The following is a 23,156-nucleotide window of genomic DNA, read 5'->3' as shown; positions in this document are numbered from 1 at the left end:
GATGCTCCGACGGCATGGACACCGCGAAAATTCAAGCTGTGGGCACTGCAAGGAGCGGACAAGGCTTGAAGATTCCTTTGAAGAATAACGGTCTGTGCCCCTATGTAACAATACGGCATATTTGAGCCATTGTCATAGCCTTGGCCTCAACATCGCTGGATGTATATTTGCTTCTCTTCTAAAACATCGCAAATGGTTTTTGCTATGCCCACATCTTTCTTCTTCTTGAAATCATGGAGTGCTAGATATCGTTCCAAAGTTTCCCAGCCGCTGGCTATTAGACACGCACATCTCAGAACAAAGATCTGTGGTTCTGTGTAAGATAAATCAGGCATTCAATCCACAACTAAGCCAAAATGGACGCTTGCTGTAGTTCAAAGCGAATTGCTTCGCGAATCTGTTTTGCGCACATGGCAATGAATTCATTCTGTGTTTGCCACGAAAGAAAATACGCTCGCAATCCCTCTCCTCTCTGCTGATGCTGCATTACCTTGTTCTCGTGATCCTTCAATGTCTGATTATCGGAACCGAGAAAATTGTCACTGTTGGGCTCCCCAGTCGGGAACTTGAACCCTTGAAAGCAATTTCTGTTGTGCCAAGAAAATTGTCAGTGCCAGAAAACGTCTTTCGCTTGAATCTTCAAGAATGTGTCTCTCCTAAAGCTGTGTCTCTTCAGTTACTTTCTTCTGATATTTGACATCGATGCCAGATTGTCTTCCTCGTGTCATTTCAAGATCTTTCAATGTCACATAGTTTGTAGCATGGTACTCTGCCCCTGTGGTCTGTCTCTTTTGTACAGTTTTATCCATTGGCCTTGAGGCCAACAATTGGGTACTGAATAAGCAATTTGCTTGAGATGGTGTGTGAAAACTTCCAGGCGTGTGTGTGGTGGCGTGTGACATTTTGTTTGCAAAATATTATGGTAATCATGATAGATCTACGCAGAAATTGACAACACGACAATGATGCCAGCAATAGTCTTGATGAAATTTAATTCGCTGAATTCTAAGCATAACTATTAACATTTTTACAAAAAAACGTGTCTTTTCTGAAGACTTGAATAAGTTTATACACAAGTATAAATTAAAAATTTATTATAACAGCAAAAAACGTCATTGGAACTACAGAAAAATGTTTGGCAAGTCACTTGAGCAGCTTTCCTCAGCTTCAATAATTAATTCTTAGTAGATTCATTGAGGGCTTGGCGTTCATTTGATTGTAACGGCCGTTTTTTGTGTAGGTCTTTGCTCCAAAGGTCCAAGGTCATCAAGAATGACACTATTTTATATATCTGACTGGCCACATGTCGATAATCCATACAGATAATGCATTAAAAATAATGATGGCACATTTTCCATTAAATCATATGTCTTCAAAATCTAGATTTAAAGCATAGCAAAGTCTAAAGTGGGGGCTGTAGGGGGGTAGCAAAATCGGCAAATCTGCTACTTGTTATCGCATAACTGGCAAATCTGCTACATTGTTCACAACACTTAATGTTCCTCTTAAAATTTAGAGACAAAAATGTCTGTTATGTATTCTGTGTTTGGGTTTGTTCACTGAAATGCAATAAGGCCTTGAAAAAGTTTTGCACAAATCTCTTCTAAATTGTTAACTTTTGCACAAATCTCTTCTAAATTGTAAACTTTTGCACAAATCTCTTCTTAATTGCAAACTTTTGCACAAATCTCTTCTAAATTGTAAACTTTTGCACAAATCTCTTCTAAATTGTAAACTTTTGCACAAATCTCTTCTAAATTGCAAACTTTTGCACAAATCTCTTCTAAATTGTAAACTTTTGCACAAATCTCTTCTAAATTGTAAACTTTTGCACATAAATCTCTTCTAAATTGTAAACTTTTGCACAAATCTCTTCTCTCCAAAATTTCAGCATCATAAAAATGCATGTTTGCCAATGTATGTCTTGTCGCTGAGAATTATGATTACCACGAGAAATAGTGATAAATATACACCAGGAATAGGTAGACCAAAATAGCGGTGAAAATTTTCAAAAAGGTTTGTCATATTGAGGAAAATTATGATGAGGGACCTACAATAAGATTTGCTATAATGAGAGTTCATTATATACGGATTTGTTATACCGAGAGAATTTGTACAGAGTTAGGCAGAATCCAAGGGGCCAAACATTTCTTCAGTCATACCAGAAAAGTAGTTATATCAGGGTTTCATAATATTGGGATTCCAATGTTAATTGGTCCTAGGATTATTTCAAATTTTTTTATTTTAATCTACAATCCTGACAAGATATTAAACCTTTTTAAAATGGCATGAAGAAATAGTACCAAAAAAGCATGAAGTAGTAGTGCAAGATTTCAGAGAGAAAATTTTTGTCGCAAATGTATGTTGAGCTGAAAAAGCTCATAATTGTTTTTATGTGGCGTCCTGTGAGAGGGAACATGTCATTATCCAAACTTCGATGCACGCTGGGGAAAGCGAGAAGCTGATTTTTGACTCTTCATTTCGAGAATCTTTGCATATTCCCATTACTTACACCTCTCATAATATCTGTATCATTCGCAACATAATCAGTCACACATTTGTAGCATCGGTGAGAAAAATCAATAGGCAACATTGTTCACTGTATGGCATATTAGCAGGATAGCATTCCATGAACCTAGGCAACCAATTTGCTACTTCAGTCAATAAATGCTCCTGCTAACTTCTATACCTCCCTCCTGATCTGTTTTGATTTCTTCAATTAAAAGTTTCATGGCTCCAATCCTAGCTAGATTGTCACCAACCATCAGCCAATATCTCGATATTTAGCAGCATCATTGTAATGCTTCATGGCCAGTTTGCATTTGAGAGTTTTGGGAGTTTAATCTGCAGTCACACTTGCTGTGAAACTGAGCAGTTATTTGAAATTTTTTTTGGGCGTAAGTTAATTTTAAAAGCAGTAAATACTAGTAGGCCAAGATGGCTAGTTGGAAGTCAGAAGATTTTAAAAATATGATAAACCTGCTTGATATTTTGTGGCCTGTGCTTGCTTCAGAGAACAGTTTTGAAAATTTCAGACAGATTATACAAAACATTGTTTATTTTGAAATCTGTTCATCACTCTCTTTAGCAAGACATAATTTCTAAAATAGTTTGTCAGGACAACTTGCGAGAAAAAATCCCAGAATGCATAATTATTTGGTTTTTGGTGGCAGAGGATGGATTGGACAAAAACAAAATTTAAAGAAACATGAAGATTTAGTGTAGGACTTTGCCTTCCAAAACCTTGGCAAGATTTTTAATTCAGCAAAAAATTACAATGCTGAATTCAAAAGGGAGTTAAAAATAAGTGCCCGATACAAGGGGGGAATCCAGTTATCCTTAGAATTTTCCGGACGGCAATCAAGTTCTCAAGATGCATAAAGCATATTTTTAAAACGAGGATATATACCAAGCCAGGGTGGAATCCATTTAAATCTCACGCCGGATATATGCCAATAAACAAGAGAAAAACAATGGGAAAACGTCAGTCCACGCCGGATATCTCTGCCGTACGCTTAATTTATTCCACACTGTGAAGTACTACAGTTAGAAGTAGTGTCTATCCTTAGTAGTGTTTAGTAAAACGAGAATTGTGAATTGTTGCGTGCGATTCGTTCACTAATAATTCCATCCATCGACTACCGTGTCATTTCCAACCTAACAAGTCCTATTTTACGTGCAGAGAACACGGAGCCAGAGAGAGAGAGAGAGAGAGAGAGAGAGAGAGAGAGAGAGAGAGAGAGAGAGAGACAGTGTGTTGCTCGATTTTAACTGAACTCTGAACTATGAACTTACTTACAAATTAACATACTTATATACAGAAATGAATATCTACAATTAACACGAATGATGTGAGAAAAACAAAGGATAGGAAGGGCGAGTAAAGGTGATGGGTAAATTGAATAGCGTGGCAAAGATTGACAAACAATAGGGATTAGCGAATGCGTGATATGAGAGTGACGTAGAGGATGCCTGTGCTGCGATGTGAGAATGTGATGGAATGAATGAGAAAGAAAAATTGATGTGAACAGGCCTAAGTAGAGTCACTCACTACAAGCATAACTATATATTCTCTTTATACAGATAAATCGGTGAAAGTACCTTTATTCTTTTGGGTCTTTGAAATCTCTCTCTCTATTTCCGCAATTTTCTCAAGAATCCCCATGGTGAAGGAACTTTTGGGGGGTAGTAAACAGGGCCTCTTGATCTCCAACTAAAGAAGTATGATCACCAAAATGGCGGATACTTGAATTCGAAATCGAGATCAGCACAGGGAAACAAGAAGTCTGATTTTGGATTTTACGTCACAAGAATGGGTTTTGAAAAAAATAGTATTAGTGAGATGATAAGACTTTTCAGACATGGTAACGCAGTAATAACGATAAATGTAGGTAAATTGTAAAAAATTGATTAAATAAATAATGACGTTTCGAGCATAGCCCATCATCAAGTATATGGCAACGCAGTGGCGTAGATAGAAAATGCATAGAAACTTCCCGAAAAAATTCTAAAAAGTATTTTTATGCTTTCATTGATATTATCACAACATAGCTACAATAAAACTGAATTAAAACGGAAGATAAACTCATAAAACATATTCATGGTGGAGTTTCATAAATCATACTCAGTGGCCCCTCCACTTTCAAACACATTTCGCCAGCCCTGATACTTCTTGATGATTTTTCTGGACGTCTTCTCACAGCGTCTTCATCTAAATCCATTTTTGAAGCAAATATAGAGAGAGACTGCCAATCTGATTCCGGAAACCAGAAGAAATTGTTATAATAAGCTTTAAATACTCCTTTTCAAAATTGTTTATAACACTTAGATATAAGATAGAGAAAAGATTTCCAGCAAAATCAGAATTTCTTTGACAAAATACCAGTTCAGCTTTACAATGGGCTTTCTCACCCCCTCTGACCCCCTCCCCCATCTACGCCTATGGGGAACGGAGATCCCCTTTTTGCCTACATATGCCCCTCTTTTGACATGCTTCTTTCGTCTATGCAAAACATACCTCAAATTACTTCACTGAAAATATCAACTGACCACTTTCGCTAACAAAGGGCCTAAGGCCAGGAGTGACCTGCATAGCGGTATCACAGCGTCCTCGTCTATATCCATTTCTGAAGCAAATATAAAGCGAACGTATTTCTCTCTTTTTTTCTGAAAAGATTATACCAAAATTGCAAATAGGCCATAAAAAAATTTTCGGTTATTTTTCTAATTCATTTCAGTACTTCTCACTGTAAAATTGGGTTAATTACCATGAAAGTTGAAATTGGAAGTTGAATGTAATCTTAATCGTACAGTCAATTAAATGAAAACAAAATTTTTGATTTTTGAAGAGAATATTACGATCAATATCATCGATTTTGATTCATTTTTCAAAAAAAGCTAGAAAAACACAGTAATCGAGCTTTCCATTTAATGAGTTCTTAATCTTAATATATATGTTAGTCATGTATTGTCAGTGTTACAGACAGTGTTGCCTGCTTTAAAATATGTACTTTGCCCGTATGCAGTTGTCTCTGCTTCTGTGATGTAATCGGTACATGTCAATAAGAATGTTATATGTTATGCAATAAGAATGTAATTGGTAATGCTCACCCACGCTAACGTTTCAAATAAAAGCGAGGTCCCTGTCGATGTGTGCTGAGAATTTACCAAAAAGATCCGGAATCTAATGCAGCAGTTTCGATGGCTTCCCGATAAAAAGTAACCTACTAGGTTCGTAGATCTGTGCTAAACCATTATATATATCACCTTTCCAAACGGTTTTGGCTTGTTAAAACATGGGCCCACAAAGTTAGGTCATAAAACTCTCTAAGTGATAAATTGGAAGAGGACAACGAACACGAGGATGTTGATGGTAGGAGAGGAAATGTTGTTTGTTAAATTCATCTATGGCTAAATTCAAGGAGCCATATGGTAAATGGTGCCATTAAGCAAGCAAAAAAAGACAGAAATGATGTCCTGAAGACCTTCAGGACAAAACACTGCTCAGGGGAAGACAAAGTCCACACTCACCAGTGTCTGACTCACTTTTAACTCTAATTCAACTATTCAGAGTTTCCATTTAGCTCAGATACTAAAAATATAGGCAATAATTCTGAAAACAAAAATATAAACAATATTTCATTTTTCTAAATAGATTTGAAAAACAATATCGTAATGACAACATTGAAAATAAGAATTCATCGCCTGATGGCAGTGTAAAGCGCTTAGTAAAGACTTGCTGCCATGTAGGTATATTTTGAAATGGGACCAACATTTTCACGAAAAGAATTTCGCTATTACACTGCATTATAATGCATAGAAAGGATTGTGTAAAGTACAAAAGTAAAATGGAGAAGGTTAATTGACTGGCAAACTATAAAGGAAGCATTCATTTAGCAGGCATTTTCTTCGCCAAGCAGCCATTATTGCTATGTGAAAATCTTGGTAATTTTCTTTTGCAAAAAGTTGGAAATAGAATACTGAAAAATTCATAATTATAAACTTGGAATGACAAAACCTTTCGAAAATATATTGAGGAAGACCAATACAATTTTTTGCAGGTGAAGAATTTAAATATGGCTTTGAAAATAGCAAGCTTTTTCAAAATATCATAGTTCTGTGCGGTATATATATTTCCTAGCTTTGATTTTTCGATGTTCTGGCGTTTTATAGCTGCAGTGTGTTTCAGGCTGTTTGCTTTTTCAAAGCCATTTTCAAGGAAGACTTCTTGGACTTTTGGGTGATCATGGGTTGGTATTCATTGGATTGGTAGGTACTCAATATTTTCTTAATGCTATTCGATAAACCCAGCATTTCCAACCTATTGGTAAAGCTTCCGGATGTTTTGCATGTCCCGTGCGTATGGCACAACGCATCTTGGGCACTTTTCTCGGAGGCAAACAGTTGGTGATAGCACAGTCAAGCCCAAAGCACGTTATACTCAAAACAGCACATAAACTGAATGCACAACCATAGATATTTAGACAACCGCATCAATAATCAATGGCCCAGCCATTTTCTTCGAGAAAACAGTCTATCACTTCTTTCATGGCGAGATTAGGTATCAGACGATCTGATGTCAGTTCAGCTCTTGTTATTGGATCAAAGTGGCCGACCCTCTGCAAAAAATAACGAATTTTTCGTAAACAATAAGTTATAAACTGTTTCATAATTCAGACTGCAGAAAAAAGGTAACTATCAGCGTTTAAAACTTAATTTTTTCGTATTTGATTAAAGGAGAACTGACACGCAAAAATAACTTTGGCTTATTCGATGCAAAATTTGTTGCTGACTTCAAATCTGGAAAAAGTTTTCTTCTTAGATTCGTCCTTTTTCTGATATTTGCACTTTTATCCGTCAAATACGTCACAGCCAGGACTCGGGAATTTCCCGAAGCGGAAACAGGATTATCGCCAGGAGTTGTTAAAATTCTCGGTTGACGTCACAAGTGACATGTTAACAATGCCGTTGTAAAGGCTTTCACCGCAACGGTGAAGGTACAAATGAAGTTTCGTGTTTTATTGAAAATAGTCCGCGTTGAAAAGACAAAAAATTGTCAGGCATTTCATTTATAAGTATAAAGAAACTAAAAAATCCTAGCTACATGTCTGCTAGGACGCTAATATCCACATGAAATTTTTTTTATGCCATGATATCTTCGAACCAGCATGCTTTGAAACATTGAAAGAGCCTCTAAGCTTGTGAAAAAAAGGAGTCGACTTTGTTTGAAAACTGATGCCGTTTTTTCAAAGTTTTTATTTTTATAATTACAAATAAAATCGCAAGATGGGGGGACGGGGGGAGGGGGGTTGAAGCAATAGCCAAAAGACAAACGAAATCTAGTGGAGACAGCGGTAAAAGCGATCCTGCAACCTGCTTTGGGTGCAGAAATATGAATTCAAGAGAAAACCTTGGTTTTTGGAAGCTGCGAGTGTGACTAAATAATAATTTCACTGAACTTGATTATTGTAACAGAGGTTGAGATACTAGGGAATAACCTAGTCTTGCAAAAAGACCATCCCCCACCCAAGTCAAAATTGCTTGCAAAAGAAGATAATGCGCCAGTTGATATTCCTATGACAGCTAAACAGCATTTTCTTCGACTAAGAAATAAAGTTCTTTGACTAAGAGCTAAGAGCCTATTCCGTAAATCCAGATTTTTCGACTGCCAGGTAACTTATCAGTTCCCGAAACCCTTCACGCCCGGTGAAAATGGCATATAATCCGCACAAGTCGACTTTTAACCCTCCTTTACTATTTAATATCACTATACAATAAACGCGTTTGAAACATTGAAAAACAATCATGGAATGTTACATTAACAATGAATAACTTGCAGTTCCGTTTAGGGCATCATAGGCATTTCAGCGAATTAGGCCTTACAGACAAAGCAGTCTGGACAAAGACGCCTCAATCTGAAATGAAATTCTAGTTTTTGGATAACTGATCTCATTTAGATTGTAGCAATAGCATTTTTTAATAGAAATTCCATATCAGTTTGTAATTCCCGTCTGTACTTTGTTCATAACATCGTCACTGTTGAGCCATGGGACGACTGTCTGCCCAAGCGGCAGCGCTGGTTGGTAGCAGAAACTCAGACGGCTGAAACTCTCCATTTGTTTCGAAATCAGTGTAATAAAACTCGGATTCAGAGTCCCAAACCATTGAAAAAGTCAATTATGTGTCAAAAATGCAAAATTAGCTCCTTTCAAATGCACAAAATAAACATTTGTCCGCAGCATTTTCTTAAAGGTTTCTATAGAGAAACACAATACGTGCTGAGAACATGTCACTTGTGACGTCAAAGATGATCGCCCACTCGTGACGATTTTCGCCTCGAGTCTCAAGTTGTCGGAATAATTGTCGTTTCTCAACTTAAAACGCCTGTATTTCAAAAACGGTAACTGTGATTTAAAAATTTTTTTCGATCCCGGAATTTGCTTGTCACAAGCTACCGTTTTAGCCAAACTTATTTTTGCGTGTCAGTTCTCCTTTAAAAATTTTTGAAAGACGATCCAAGAAAGGAACACATGCTTGTTAATAAGGTACCAGGCTTTGGACCTAGTTTCTTAAGTTTCTTATTTTTGGACCTCCTTAAAACTTCTTTAATTTCAACTGCACATTTTGGACCTTGAACATTACATTAAACATTAAAGTTCTAGATTTTGTTTTAAACTATGGCTAGTAAACAAGACAAAAAGCCCAAAGAAGGCAAGAAAGAATATATCACGAATAGAACCAGCTTCTTAATTATCGATTTTTTACAGTTATTCAATTCAACCATTCAAAATTGAAGTGCAGTAGGGAAATTTGTAGTAGAAGTTCCTTAAATGTTTTGGCTCTCTAAATGTACCTTCCTGTATAGTAGTTCCAAGCTACTTTACAACATAGCAAGGAAGATAAGCAGAGGAGCAAAAGATAATGACTACTCCGGAGCCATGGCAAATAGATATAAATAATACGCATAGATGGAGACTATGCGCATGAATAATACTACTAAGAACTACTGTACTACAACATGTCTATTATCAGATGGCAGGTCAAGGTTGCAATAGCTTGAAAATAAAATCGAGAGCAAAAATATTTTGTTGTTGCTCGTGGAAAAAAGCCTGACACCTGACGTGCTGGCAATTGTCCAAAGGGATGTTACATTGCTTACTGTGTGGAGGGGCGTATTGTGCAGCAACTCTCTGGGGATATCACCCTTCGTAAATTACTGGTACAGCACAATCAGGCTGGGTTTTTACCAAAAGTGCTTTATAACTGAGTTGAACGGTCATACCTTTGCAAGGACAAAAATAAGCAATGTTGTTTGCTACCTACCTGTAGATGTTCTTCAACGTTCTTTCTGTCGTATCTTTGCAACATTAAGAAAAATCAAACAAAACAGACTTCTAACTGACAAAGCTGAAGGTTATAGGGGTAGTTTATTGAGAACAAGCAATTTCCTTATCAAAGAGAAGGCTGAAGAAAATCTATGAAGATATTCATTTGAGGCAACCTGGTATGTCTGACAAAAATTTTGGCACACTGCACTAAGTTTTTGAACATTCTTTACTGCATACCGCTTCCCCCTCCCCAACGCAATGTTTTTTACACAATGTTACGATTTTTGCTGGGTATAATTGATTAATTTCAGATAACCATGGTATTTAATTCTAATTCTACAACCAAAATTACTTTGGGGGAGAAGGGGTGTGTTGCCGGTCTTTTTTACCGAAAACAGTACATTTATTCAAAACAACAATAAAGCAACCGGGCATTCCAAGAAAATCTGGTGGAGATTGTAGCTTCTACAGACATTCAATACTCGCCAAATTGCGAGTTTAATCAATATAATGAAAAAGATACGTTATTCCGCTTGGGGTTATGACAGGATCTCTCATTATTTCAAAACTGATTTTACCACAAAGGTATTCTGGTACATCCCGTTTCTGTAGGTAAAATAAAATCATTTTAAATATATATCGTTTGAAAGCTACATTGCTACGATGATACACTGTTGCAGTTTTTGCTACTGTATAATCGCGCTTGGATAAGTGAAAGAAAATTGAAACTGGTTAGAGCAAATCTTTTATATTGCTTGTGGTTGTAGGAACTAATGTGTTAAGACGTAATTTATGAAACTGCTACCAAAATATTCAGTCGGAGGTTTCTTCTACGACTTAAAATATGACTTTCATATTATCTGAGACCAGGATAAAAAGAGAACATGAAAATGATAGCAGAAGGCGTGAAAATTAATCATAAGTGACATTGGAAAAGTTGTGAAGTGCAAAAATTGAAGAGTGTCGGACAAAGAGTACCTCAGTATTCTATGATTCTGGCATTTCGTTGCCATTTTCAAAAAGAACACAAGTTGTAGTTTTCTACGCATCTATGTTTTTCAAGATTTGTTGAATGGGGAAATAAAATTGTGTATTGGTAATGCGCCTGTCAAAAAACAGCATTTTATTGTTGATATTTCGAAATAACAAGACAAGTCTTTATACAGCACAGTCATAACAAAGACCAGATAATGTTGGGTATTAACAGTGTCACTGTTTACTAAACACGAACTATCTATGCTATATATCTTTGATGTTATGTCTGAGCCCATCAAATCATGTCAGAATTTAACCAAATCAAATCAGCTAAAATCAAAACGCAGCTTTGCAAGAGAACCAGACCCTTTCTGTCATGATTGCTGTAAAAATGTTTTTTGGGGGGATGAAGAGAACGAGTAACGACAGACTTTTTTTACTGATCTAAATTCAATTTCAGAATCAAGCATGCTCTAGACAAAATAAGCAATGAAGGAAACAACTGCAGTCAAATTTTGCAGCTGGAGAGTCTATGATACACGGGCCTAATTCATTTGATCCCTAGCCCAGTTCATCAAAGAGTTTTCAACTGCGATGAAACTAAACGCCTGCCATCCCCTGCCAAAATTCTTGGAACACTAGCGTCATTTTTCAAAAGTAAACTCAGCCATCTACCTCCCCCTTGCAACAATGTTGTTCTACTATAAAAGAAAGGTTTTATGAAGTACGTTTTTTCTTGTTACTTGTATGACATTATTCTAGATTATCAACATTGTTGTAGGGGTGGAGGGGGGTTGATGTTGTAGTATTTAGGAAAGAAATGAAAATTAGAAAAATACAACGCAAATTGCTGGGTGTTCCAAGTAACTTTGGCAGGCGTTTAGACAAAATAAGAATATTTAGTTCCGCTAACATCTTAAATAACATCAAATATGGCAAAAAGTTTGCAGATCGCCAATACCGTCTTAGATTATTTATTACCTTTCGTCTGTCGTCGACTTGTGCAAAAAGTTCGTTCAACTGGCATAATCTCTCATCCTATAGATCAAACAAGTAAAGTGTAAACTCGACAAAATATTACACAAGTCTAGTCTTTCTTGACAGCTTATTATAAAAAACAAGGACTGTTTGGACAAAAATGGTACTCAAGGGCATAACAACTACGATAATCTTCATATCTGATAGATATAATACGAAATTATTTTTATACAAAGTTTTATAGGATCAAGGTGGTGGATATCACAGAGTCAAAAAAGCATGCTAGATGAGAATCCCGCTCATCCGATGCCACTTTTGAAAGCTACCATGAACAAACACAAAGACGAAACATCCGGAGATTCACCTTCCTAAAAACTAAATTTCCCAGAAGTCGAAAACACAAGATGCACTTGAATGGTAATTCACAAAGAAAAAACATATTATATGGACGACTAAACATTCTGCGGAGAATACCTTGATGAGAGGTTGGACAACCTACAAACGACTCGGTATAAGATTTATGCATATAAAATTCCGTACATTTTTTCTAGCTAACATTAAACGTGGAATTTCAGAAGTGAAAAGTTTTTCTTTACTGAACCTGCTCGAGTCCATCCTCAACAAGGCGACTGCCTCGTTTCCAGCGAAGATTAATTAGAGGGTCGAGGCACAGACCATGCAGTTTGAAGCCACAGGGTCACAAAGTACAAGTTTTCTCTTATCTAACTGAAACTGAAACTGAAACTTTCCTCCTTTCTTGTTATAAACAAAATTTTTATTATTGACGAGATGGATTCGCAATTTACTTACCGCAATGCTTGTTATTTTTTCTACTTCTTCTTCGGACTTGGAATCGCTTGAGAGCTCTGAAATTTGCCTAGGATTGAAAATGAAGTGCAACTTGAAACGCTTGCGAACTCAAAAGAACTCTATGTATGTCTTAAATTTAACGGTCGATTAGGGGCACACGAAAATATATCCTGGGGACATATGCTAATTAAAAAAACAACAGAAATGAAGATACTTTCCAGGGATAATCAAATATTTATTCCGTTGATTTGGAATTGAAACAATAAGCCGGTTCTCAGCACAAAAAGGGGAAAATGTCTTACTCGCCGTCTCTGATACGAAATGACAGTTTTACGACTTTGGCAAAAAGCCTGCATTTTACATTTTATGTTTTCCTTAAAATTTCAAGTTTCGCTGTCTCCGAGGGAAAAATCAAAACAAGGATAGCTTCAAAAAGGTTATCAAACTAAAAAAATACACGATGGTGGAACAAGATATTCTTGCCAAAAAAACAGGGCAAAAAAGAACACCGAAGTTTAATTTTTAGCGTACAAGCTAACTAAGGATTAGGCTCACGCCCAACTTTTCATACACAACAATACTAGATAAAAAGTAGTTTTTGAAGAGTTGGCAAAAATATTTCCTATTCTATGGCGTAAAACTTTCTACTAACAAACCTTTCCCTATCTTCTTGTATCAATCGGTTAACATAAGTTTGTAGTTCGATTTCTTGTGTTATTCGTTTCTCTTCAAAAGTACTCCAACGCTAAAACCAAGAGCCATAGAACAATCGCAAATCCTCAAAAACATTGTGGGAAGGATATTCTTCGACATAAGCTTTTGTTCCTTATGAACAGAAAAAGGTCTATAAAGATGGGAAGGACAAAAGACTGTTAGTTTCATCAATAGATAAAGCCAAACTTAATTGCTTGAACATCTTGGTCATTCCTAATAATCTGTTTTTCCACCCTAAGTTCCTATAACTGCTATAGTTTTAAAAGCAGATCCACTTTAAAGCTCCGAAAGTTAAAAGAAACAAAAAAGTTATCACTAGAGATAAAGGTTCCAATTATGTTTCTACCTGTTTTTTCGCAATTCTTATCTCACTGGCGATGTCATCTCCGAAGTTTAGTTTCTGGTCTCTGGCCAGATCATGAGCTAAAGGATAAAAAATGCTAGTTTCAAAGAAAAATTGAGACTTCTCAAGGCATAAAATGGAAATTGTTTTTCATTGATTCTTTTGGTATCAGTTAGTTACGTCTAATTTTAATTTACTCTCAGACCAAAATTTGCCAGATGCTTTCCTGATGAGAAGATGACTCAAGAAATATTTACCAGCATGAAAATGCAATTAACCACAAAATAACGAAAACCAAGTAAATCTATCTTGGAATGGTTTCCACTAGAAGCAAAAATGTGTTCCTTTTGCAGGGGCGGACTCACAGGTTCTTGGGCCTCAAGACTGGCTGACCAAGGCTGAGCATTTTAAAGCAAGTTACTATTATTATTATCATGCACTTAAATGCTTAGCCATTTACAGCACTTGGACGTTTTCAAATGCCTGGACGGGATAACATTTGAATCTCCACAATTTGTTGTGAGAGAAGAACTGCATTTACACATGTCATTTCACTACATAATAAGCCTTTGACCAAAGTAAGAAAACGTTTAGAATTGAAAAATTTTCAAATGTTATTTAAACAGAATCTCAAGAGTTTACCCAAGCCCAAGAGTTTACACCATCAAATTCCACTGAAGTCAAATTTTGGCTGATTGGCAACAATCCATCTCAGTCATTGGCAAAACATTCCCCTGATCATGATTTCTTCTAGAATTAGATATATTATTACTGATATATTATATCTTCTTGAATTAGATTTGGAAACTTTCTCAGAGTTGCATAGCCATATTTTGTTTTTGCCTTTAGACAGACATTTACTAGATACTTCTGACAGCATCCAAGATGTATGTAAATATGAATCATACTTCAATTTTTCTTCAGGCCCAGCACCATTCTGCTTAACAGTGAAATTCAAGAAATTTCCATGAGAAAAGAGGCATTATAGATAACATACTAATTAGAGCCATTTAAAAGTTACCTCGCTTGAAATTTGTGATTGAATCATCGTAATTCTTTTGCTCCAAATGTGCCTGTCCTAAAAAGTAATAGCCTTTAACCGACTTTGGATCTAATTCAATTGCTTTCTGACAGTCTGTGACAACCTTTGTCCAGCTTTGCAGCTTTAAAAAGCACAGTGCACGGTTGGTATAATATATGGCAGCGGATGGGTTTTGTGACTAGAAATAGAACAATAATTTTGCAATTTGAATAAAACTCTTTTTAAAGATTTAAATAAGAACTCGCTGTTACAAAAATAAACCAATCAACTTTTGTAAGTATTTCAGGGTTCTCTGAATATGAAAAGGGAAAATGAATGGAAATTTTAGGGGAATTTTTCCTTCAAGTTTTATTAAGGAGAGCAATTCACAGCTTGCCTCAGCTTGAGAAGATAGCATGGAGGGGAGCTTGAGCTATTGCTTGCCCCAAACGGCCAGGCCTAGGTTCCATCAATCAATAATCAATAATCAATGGTTCCAAATATTATTTAATGGCATATATTAACTGCAGTTAATATTTTGGCAGAACACAAAATAAAATTGGCTCTTTAGCGCGACATTTTGTATTTTTGAAAACATTACTTGTAGGCACAAAGTTGCTTTATTTGCTGACATAGTGTGCACACATTGCACACCATGTCAGCACTCTTACCCACATGCACAAAATAACTTGTTGAAAACTGTAATGCTTTTCATGACTGGTTTACCCATGGACTACATTTGTAGTTCATAAAATCGTACGTGCTCAGATTTTTCTATCATTTCAAACCGCAAAAAGATTTCCACCCTTAATACGAGATATCTAGTCATGGCATAAGGCCGTACATATTTGACACGAGCCGTACAGCTCCGGCCCACTATGGCTGATTATTAATGGTATGTGAAAACCATAAAATGTTTGAGAAATAAAATTTGGCCTTACGATTGCTTTGGAGTAGCAGGCAGCTGCATCTTCATATTGTCGTGCAGCAAACAGGCGGTTGCCTTGCTCTTTCAACTCGACTCCACTCATTTTAATATCACAGCACTCTCTTGCTTGTTGATGAGACCGAGCCACAAAAATAGGCAGACGAGAAAGGGCCTAGGCCTATGTGTCCTCACTTACTTTCTCTTTTGGTTTTTCTTGAGGACTGTAAAAACAGCTTTGAGAGATTTCTTGATAAAGTGCGAAATGTGCAAAATATTTCTGACCTTCTTATATTTCCTTGTGTGAGGCAATAGCTGTTTTGAAACCCAAAACACTCGTGTTCTTGCTTCAGTTGTGAAGTTTGGAAGTGATGAAACGAGCAACCACAACAACTCTATCAGCCGTAGATGCGATCTGCTCTCTGTGAATGCCCTATTTCTACGTTTCATACCTCATTCATTCATATCAAGTTTAACCTCATTCCTATCAAGGAATATCTATAGTATATGAAAATAGTTCTAACTCAGTGGCATAACGAGAGGTGGACGCCACTCCCAATGGCAAATAATCTCTTTGGTTTAGTTTTATACAGGGCGCTATCTTGGGTCAAAAAGGGTTAGGAGGACGCTGTTATAGATCGCAATCTATCTCAATTACGCTGGCTCGAAACATATATACTTCTCCACGAACCAAGAAATTTCTTCAAAGAAAACTCAAACGTACGCCTTGTCTCATCATTTCTCAATTTTTCTACATGTCTTTCCTCAACACATTTTACACTAACACTGCCCTACTATACTTTTATGAACTCAATTTACATTACTCAGCTAATCAACATGTCAAATCAGGGAACCTATATTTGCTTATACGGATACAAAGGTCTTACGTAGGTTTTAAATGCATCACGAATATCAGTTTCCTTTACCTTGTTCACATACACATTAACAGGAGACAAGTACGTAAATATAATATCATAACAAAACAAATTAAGCTACTTCGAGTCCTCAAGTGAATAAAGCAATATATAATTAATAGAGAAAATCCTGTTGTCTTTAAAAAGCAATATATCTAAGAATAGAACATAACTAAATGGTTGCTATGCGCGCTGTAGAATCCCCCACAGACGCCACCGAGAGGAGGGCACCACCCCTAATGGCAAATAATCTCTTAGGTTGACTTGCTGAATTATTCTTGATCAACTCGCTTTTGCCCTACCGACCCCCCCCCCCCCCCCTCCCCATCAAAACTTACCACCCTGGCCTGGCTACGCTACTGTTACAACTTTGACTTTTTCAACTCAACTGTACTATTTCTTTCATTCGTTCAATGTATTTGCACTTTTCACCCAAATTTTGAACTTTACAGCAACCTGTATGGGTTTGTCACTTATAAAGCAACCTGTATGGGTTTGTCACTTAAAATTTTGATAATTGGTTGCTATTTTTGTCTTAAAAATCTACGACGAAATTCTGAAAAGTTGTCCGAAATTTTTTTCGACGAAGTTTATCCGCCGAAAATTTATCTGACAAAATTATTTGTTGCTAATGAACACGAATGACATGTTTCTTCACGTCAAAAATGCAACAGATGCAGAACAACGCGATTTCACGATTCGAAATCTAGATACCTTTATGGCAGTTCCTGCTGTATCTTTGTTTCCAAACTTAAATGTTCTAAAATTTACTCTAGTTGTCCACAGTTAGTGTTGTGAAGTCAATATATTTCGCAACCCAAGCCATCATGGGGGATTCCTACTCGTCCCAGTCTTCTTACGTTATATATTCATGCCCTATATTGTAAGGTTAAGTTGTTTGAAGTAGTGAAGTTACGAAAAAGTCACGCTACAAGTTTATGATGGGCTAACAAGTTACGTTTACGTTATAGTTGTTTATAGTCACGTTTTGTATATACTTAAAGATAAAATCAACGATATGGAGTTTCATTCACGTCTACGCTCTACCGAAGCTATGTTCAAAATAGTTGGTATCATTGCTAAAGATGTATGATACCTTGATAAATAAAGTTGTGGATAGAGTTTGGAGCTGGAAACAATAAACGGTGGATTCCTGTTCATGAGAATGCATCAAAGCGGCCTGACAATGTCAATGTCACAGCTAAGCCCCGGCAAAACGACTGGACATTTTCACTGAACATGAACTGAACAAATATCCAGCGTAAATGTTGCGTCGTTTTGCCACCTTGCCCAGCCTTGTTCAGCGATTTTTAGTGTTGTTCAGTCGATTTTGAACGCAGTCAAAAAAGTTCAGTGTACAGGATTAGATTTCTTTTGTTCATATATGTTATGTTGTAGAGAAATGTTCAGTCATTTGCCACCCTGCTGAACATTGTCCAGTTCGCGCACGCGCAATTGATGTAATGGATTGGATTTGGCGTCAATTTATTTCCCATTTTCAAATCTTCGACAAACAATCCTAGTAAACCCTGCAAAGAAATGGAATCAACATTAACATTTAATTCGACGAAAAGCAGAAAAAGGCATTTCATTAGTAACGATGAGTTTTCTGAAGATATAAGCTTTAGTTCCGATAAGAAAGGCGATGGTAGAGAGCGGGAGTACGGTGATTGTGATGAACCTAGCAGTCCTACAATGCCTGCCAAAAGTACTTGGAACACCCACCAATTTACGCTGCATTTGATATCTTTCATTCCTTTCATGAAAAAAATTTGCTACTTTCGCCCCCTTCCCCCTCAAACAATGTTGATGATTTAAAAAAATATCATAAAAGAAGCGCAAAAAAAAGTGCTTCCTAAAATCCTAGCCCGTTTGATAGTAAACCAACATTGTTCCGTGGGGGAGAGGGGGATGATTGGTTTTGACCTTGGAAATTGATGTCAGTGTTTCAAGACTTTTGGCAGGCATTGTAGCCATTCTTTGATAATACACTCTAATTCATACGATGATGCGGTTAGGGCTATGAAAAGTGTATTTTCAAAGGTAAAGAGACGCCCTGTTGCCAGTTTTCCCGCACGCATTCTTCAACAGGGAAAAAGTTTACTGGACAATGTTCAGTCGTTTTGCCACCACCAATATTTTCTTGTTTACATACTCCGAACAAGTGAGCAATGTCCAGTGTGTGACCAGTGCAAATGTCCAGTCGTTTTGCCGGGGCTTTAAACTGCATTTGCCTGCCTTTCAGCTTGCATCTTATATGTATGACTTTCTTTCCTTGCAATCTGTTTGACTTTCACGCTATGTTCTTTAGAATGATACGGGGGCAGATGCTAGTAACCAGGGGCGTCACTTGAGGGGGTATGGGCCTCCAACCACGAAAATAAGGCCTTCTTGCAGCGAAAACTAAATTTGGCAAGGCAAATTTTTTCTCCCAATGGATCTGCTTTAATGTTTTTCTTGAAGCGGGAGGGTAGTTTATGCTTGGAAATTGTTTGTAACAATTGTTTGTACTGAAAGTAACACGATAAAGCTGCCACTAACACGAAAAAGGGATTGCCAATGATAGTTTAAACTGGAAGGAATAGATTTTCAAATCGATTCTGATTTCTTTTCACTCAGATTTAAGTGCAGTCGATATTGGTGTCATTTTTTTCAACCATGCAAAAAAGACAAGTACAGCTTGTCAGAAAACTTAGAAAAAATTAGTGCAATAACAACGGGACGTTGCAACACTGCCTTGTGCCGGGAGAGACCTGGAATCCAGTTTGTTGTTAAAGTAATGTGTCTGAATAATTGAAGCATGTTTCAAAACAGACATACTATACTGTCTTATATATATAACTTCATATGTGCATGTTGTGTTTTGAAACTTGAGTTTAACCAGGTAGAAAATTTTGGGGCTTATGATCAGTATGCTCCTTTACAACTGGGTTCCCCTCCACCCCTGCATCCAGGGATAATGGCAGCAAAGGTGTGTCAATGTAATGTAGAGTTGTTTATAACACAACTGAATTCCAACTGAACAAATGTATGTTTGTGCGAATTTATCGATATAGTGTAGCTGTAGAGGTACATAAAGTTATTCATTCTATAAATAATACATTTCTGCAAATATATCGCGCATGGAACACTTGAGTTGGATATATAGGGGTGTGGCAGTGAGACGGTTCTTATAAAATGTATGATACAAATTAAGTTGTGCATTGACCAATCTTCAAGATATTTTTGCCTTTGTAGTATTAGAATGGTAATTTGCGACCATTTATTTATTAATTCTTTGTCTGTCCTTTGCAATAATATCCCAGTGTGTTTTTAGAATATTTCGGATATGGATAAGTCCGATTGTTATATGGTTTTATTTAGAGTGAAATGTGGCCTATTGACGTCGCTTGGCCCAAGACAATTGTCTCTTGTTTTCTACGGTGTACGAAGTTGTGACTGACTTTGTCGAAGTGCTGATTTATTACATTGATCCGATATCCAATCATTATGTTTGAGAATGAATATCAGAATTTGTTTGATGTATTCTATATCATCAATTCAATTTTTGGCAGGGCAAATATCTTTCGCATGGCAAAAATGCAGCCACCCCCTCCTACCTCAATAAAAAGCATTATATGACGCCACTAGTAACATGGCAGAATTTACTCGGTATAAATGAACTCGAATGAGTTCAAGATAACAGAGCTGTGCATTGAAAGCTTGGGAGTTAGTTCATCGCAACTGTAAGGAAAATCACACCAGAAGGTCCAAATGCAAGCAATTTACCCTGCAGAATAGTGATATTTGCCAATTCCAGCGTTTTGATGTCTAGTTTTGGTATAGTGATATTTGTGTATTATCGCAAAAAAAAATTCTTCCTGTTTACTTTGTAACATTACAAGATCTGTCTAGCCAGTCTGCTTGAACGGCAGATAAAGATCTGAGTCAGAGTTTCTAAATATAGTACCACCAGATAGCTCCATATGATATCTTTTTCTGCGTCTCTTATCTCCAAATTTCATGCTGTTGTACCAAAGTACGACAGAAATAGGATAATACCTTCTATGAAGGCCTGGGGCAAGGTACCCCAGTCTAATAATAGAACAAGGGCGTTTTTCAGATGTCTATATCCTATCGTTTTCTGCGTATCAAATTGCCCCTTGCTGCAAAGTTTCGTTCTATTGTACCTACTTACGGCAGAGAAATTGAAAGAACGTCGTTACAGGAGCTTTTGGGTAAAGTACCACAGTTTAAAAGTAGAACAAGGACCATTGTTCAGCTGGGGTCTATGTCCTACCATTTTTAGCGAATCGGATTGCCACTTATTGCACAGTTTGCTATTACTTTCAGCAGAGATATTGAAATAACGCCAATAGTGGAGTCATGTGGTAAGGTACCCTAGTCTCAAAATATCCCAAGGGGGCAATTGTCAGACGGGGTCCATTTTCTATCTATCGTATCACACTGCCTATTTTTGCAAAATTTCATGCAGGTATCACAATTTGCACAATCATTTGACTAACAGCCCTGACTATAAATAGAATACAATTTTTGACTTGACGATGTTTGATGACTTTAACTCGATTCATAATCCTACAAGCGTTTCATTGGGCAATCCATATTCATCTAAATTTAGGCGTTGCTTCTAGAAAGGTACTGCAAATTTCATAATGCATGACTGAAATGTTCAGTCCTTTCGGCTTTTAAACTCCAATGGTTCTTTCCGACAATTAGACAAAATGACCAAAGGCCGATTTGATGTGAGCATGAAAGATGCGTGAGAAAGTGCCGTCTGTGCTTTATTAAATCCATGGAAGCACAGATTAGATGTGGGAAAGACTGATAAATTTGCACCAATGGCGGAGACAGCTTGACATAATCAGAGATACTTCTTTTAGCGATTGTAACCAGCTGGAATAAAGTAGTCAAAAACACACTATGTTTTCGAGAAATGTCAATATCAAATAAAAACTAAGAAAGTATACTAAGTCTGTTTTAAGTAATTCTTACATATAGATTTTGAAATGTTTTTTTTGGTGTAAGAAGAGTGTTTGAAACCCCCATTAGGTTTTAAGTAGTAATTTTAGCTTTGTAATGTTTTGTATTTAATTAGACGTAAGACCGTCATGGTTGCAAGTGCTGTGAGAAAAGAAGAAAACAGACAACCACAATTTGTGTATCTGAGAGAGAAGATAATATTTGCCATGGGTTCAAGGATTTGATTGTAAAGAATAAAAGCTGACAGATAAAGCAGCATAGCTCCAGAAAAAATTAGCAAATATATGGATATAGCAATAAATATGCCTCATTTCACAAGATTCGATTTACAATCCGCTGCAAACAGATAACCCCGAATTTTGAGAAGCAAGATTGGTTTCTGGAAGATGGGGGGGGGGGGGGGGCGGTTGGGCTGAAGGTGCAGGGAAAGAAAAAGAAGACTTTGACTGGGATCTGATAAAACCATTGAAAGTATTCCCTTTCGATAACGTTCTATGCTGACAAATTAAGATTTCATTATATGATGCTGGTTGTCTTATTATCCCACTCCACATATTGTTAAATTCAATTTCGTTTTTAATACTTTATAGTTAGGATATGTTATTGGCATTAAGGTACAAGTTGCTGGAAATTTTCTGCTCATGCCACGCCTGTTTTGCGCATGCAAACATAGAATCACATAAAATTTTAATAAGAATATATGGATGTGAATTTGTAAGAATCTCATATTTTTAGCATTTTAAAATCGCGTTATCGCATAAAAATTGAGACTGCATAAAATGGAACTAAATTTAAGTGGAAGCTATAATTAAGACTGGCTGTAGACCAAAGTAAAGCATTTTCCTGATATTCATCCTAAATTATACAGGCAACAATATCTGTTGGAAGTAAACAAAAGTAAGTGGTTTTTTTGTTTTTAGTTTTTAAAAAAAGTAAGGGGGCTGTTTGCTGGAGGTATCCTGGTTTATTGGTACTCTTGTCATTCTACAGAAGCGAATTTGGGCAATGGAACATAAGGTCTCCTTTCTTGTAAGAGATGACTATTTAAGTCCTTTAACCCTAAGTTTTTTGTAAAAAAATTTCTGCAAGTAAAAATTCCTCGCCCCAGTAGGATTCATTATGGTTTTATAAATTGAAGGGCAAACTGAAAGCATATTACAATTTCTTATAAGTTCGGCAGGCAAGAAACTAAAAGTTGTAACAGCATCAGAAAAGGTCTTGCAACAGCGCTGAATAGTTTTCCCAAGAGTAGCCTTAGAATAAGGTAAATGAAACAACTAAATAGTGATGTTGAAACACAAATTTCCTGTATTTAAGCATACTTTATATTGTATTTACTTTATAAAAAATGATACTAGTTGTTCAAAAACTTAACTGAAATCAAATTCGACTTTTGCAGGAATGAAACTTCCAAAAATACTGCTATTATTGCCTAAAGATTGTAGACTATTTTTAACAAAAAATTTCCTACATATTCTCGGGAGACATCCTTCTGAAAAATATGTGTTCCAGATTTGTATAAGATCGATGACCCTTTGTCGGGGATTTTTGCAACTCGAATGGTAATAGGGTCTTATAGAAGTGAACCCGCCAGGCCATTAACTTTATTTGTATTTGTATTTGTTTCTACCTAGCATTTGAAGGTAGTGTTTAGGATACTGAGAAGCCT

At 36.5% G+C, this 23,156-nt stretch overlaps 2 protein-coding genes across 3 annotated transcripts in view; both read right to left on the bottom strand.

The window, feature by feature from the left end:
* Positions 1 to 4,263, bottom strand: part of LOC135691658 (developmentally-regulated GTP-binding protein 2) — a 33,319-nt gene extending 29,056 nt beyond the window's left edge. The window contains exon 1 of the mRNA XM_065209592.2: positions 4,102 to 4,263. Coding sequence (XP_065065664.1) covers positions 4,102 to 4,165 — 64 coding nt within the window. The 5' untranslated portion in view covers positions 4,166 to 4,263. The remainder of the gene's footprint in view (positions 1 to 4,101) is intronic.
* Positions 4,264 to 6,026: 1,763 nt separating this feature from the next.
* On the bottom strand, positions 6,027 to 16,735 carry LOC135691660 (E3 ubiquitin-protein ligase CHIP). 2 transcript variants are annotated; one of them, XM_065209595.2, is made up of 9 exons: positions 15,879 to 16,735; positions 14,669 to 14,867; positions 13,651 to 13,727; positions 13,247 to 13,335; positions 12,591 to 12,657; positions 11,784 to 11,840; positions 10,351 to 10,433; positions 9,823 to 9,856; positions 6,027 to 7,118 (listed from the first exon to the last, which is right to left on the bottom strand). In XM_065209595.2, the coding sequence occupies exons 1-9, from the start codon at positions 16,041 to 16,043 to the stop codon at positions 6,993 to 6,995; spliced, it is 897 nt and encodes a 298-aa protein (XP_065065667.1). In that variant the 5' UTR covers positions 16,044 to 16,735; the 3' UTR covers positions 6,027 to 6,992. The 2 variants fall into 2 exon arrangements, with proteins under 2 accessions (XP_065065667.1, XP_065065668.1); XM_065209596.2 differs by having other exon boundaries at positions 15,610 to 15,996.
* Positions 16,736 to 23,156: the final 6,421 nt, after the last annotated feature.

Source organism: Rhopilema esculentum, chromosome 13 (genome assembly GCF_057945365.1).
Source record: "Rhopilema esculentum isolate cy_ngs chromosome 13, ASM5794536v1, whole genome shotgun sequence".
NCBI lineage: Eukaryota > Metazoa > Cnidaria > Scyphozoa > Rhizostomeae > Rhizostomatidae > Rhopilema > Rhopilema esculentum.
The sequence above is the reverse complement of the archived record's forward strand: the minus strand, read 5'-3'. Positions and strand labels throughout refer to the sequence as shown.

Bases quoted from the DNA above. Each gene is read 5' to 3' on its own strand.
- LOC135691660 (XM_065209595.2), bottom strand. From the start codon at position 16,043: ATGAAACGTAGAAATAGGGCATTCACAGAGAGCAGATCGCATCTACGG. The intron at 13,728-14,668 runs GTAACTTTTAAA...TTTATCCTTTAG, and splicing joins AATCACAAATTTCAAGCGAG to CTCATGATCTGGCCAGAGAC. The intron at 11,841-12,590 runs GTAAGTAAATTG...TTTGATCTATAG, and splicing joins AAAAAATAACAAGCATTGCG to GATGAGAGATTATGCCAGTT.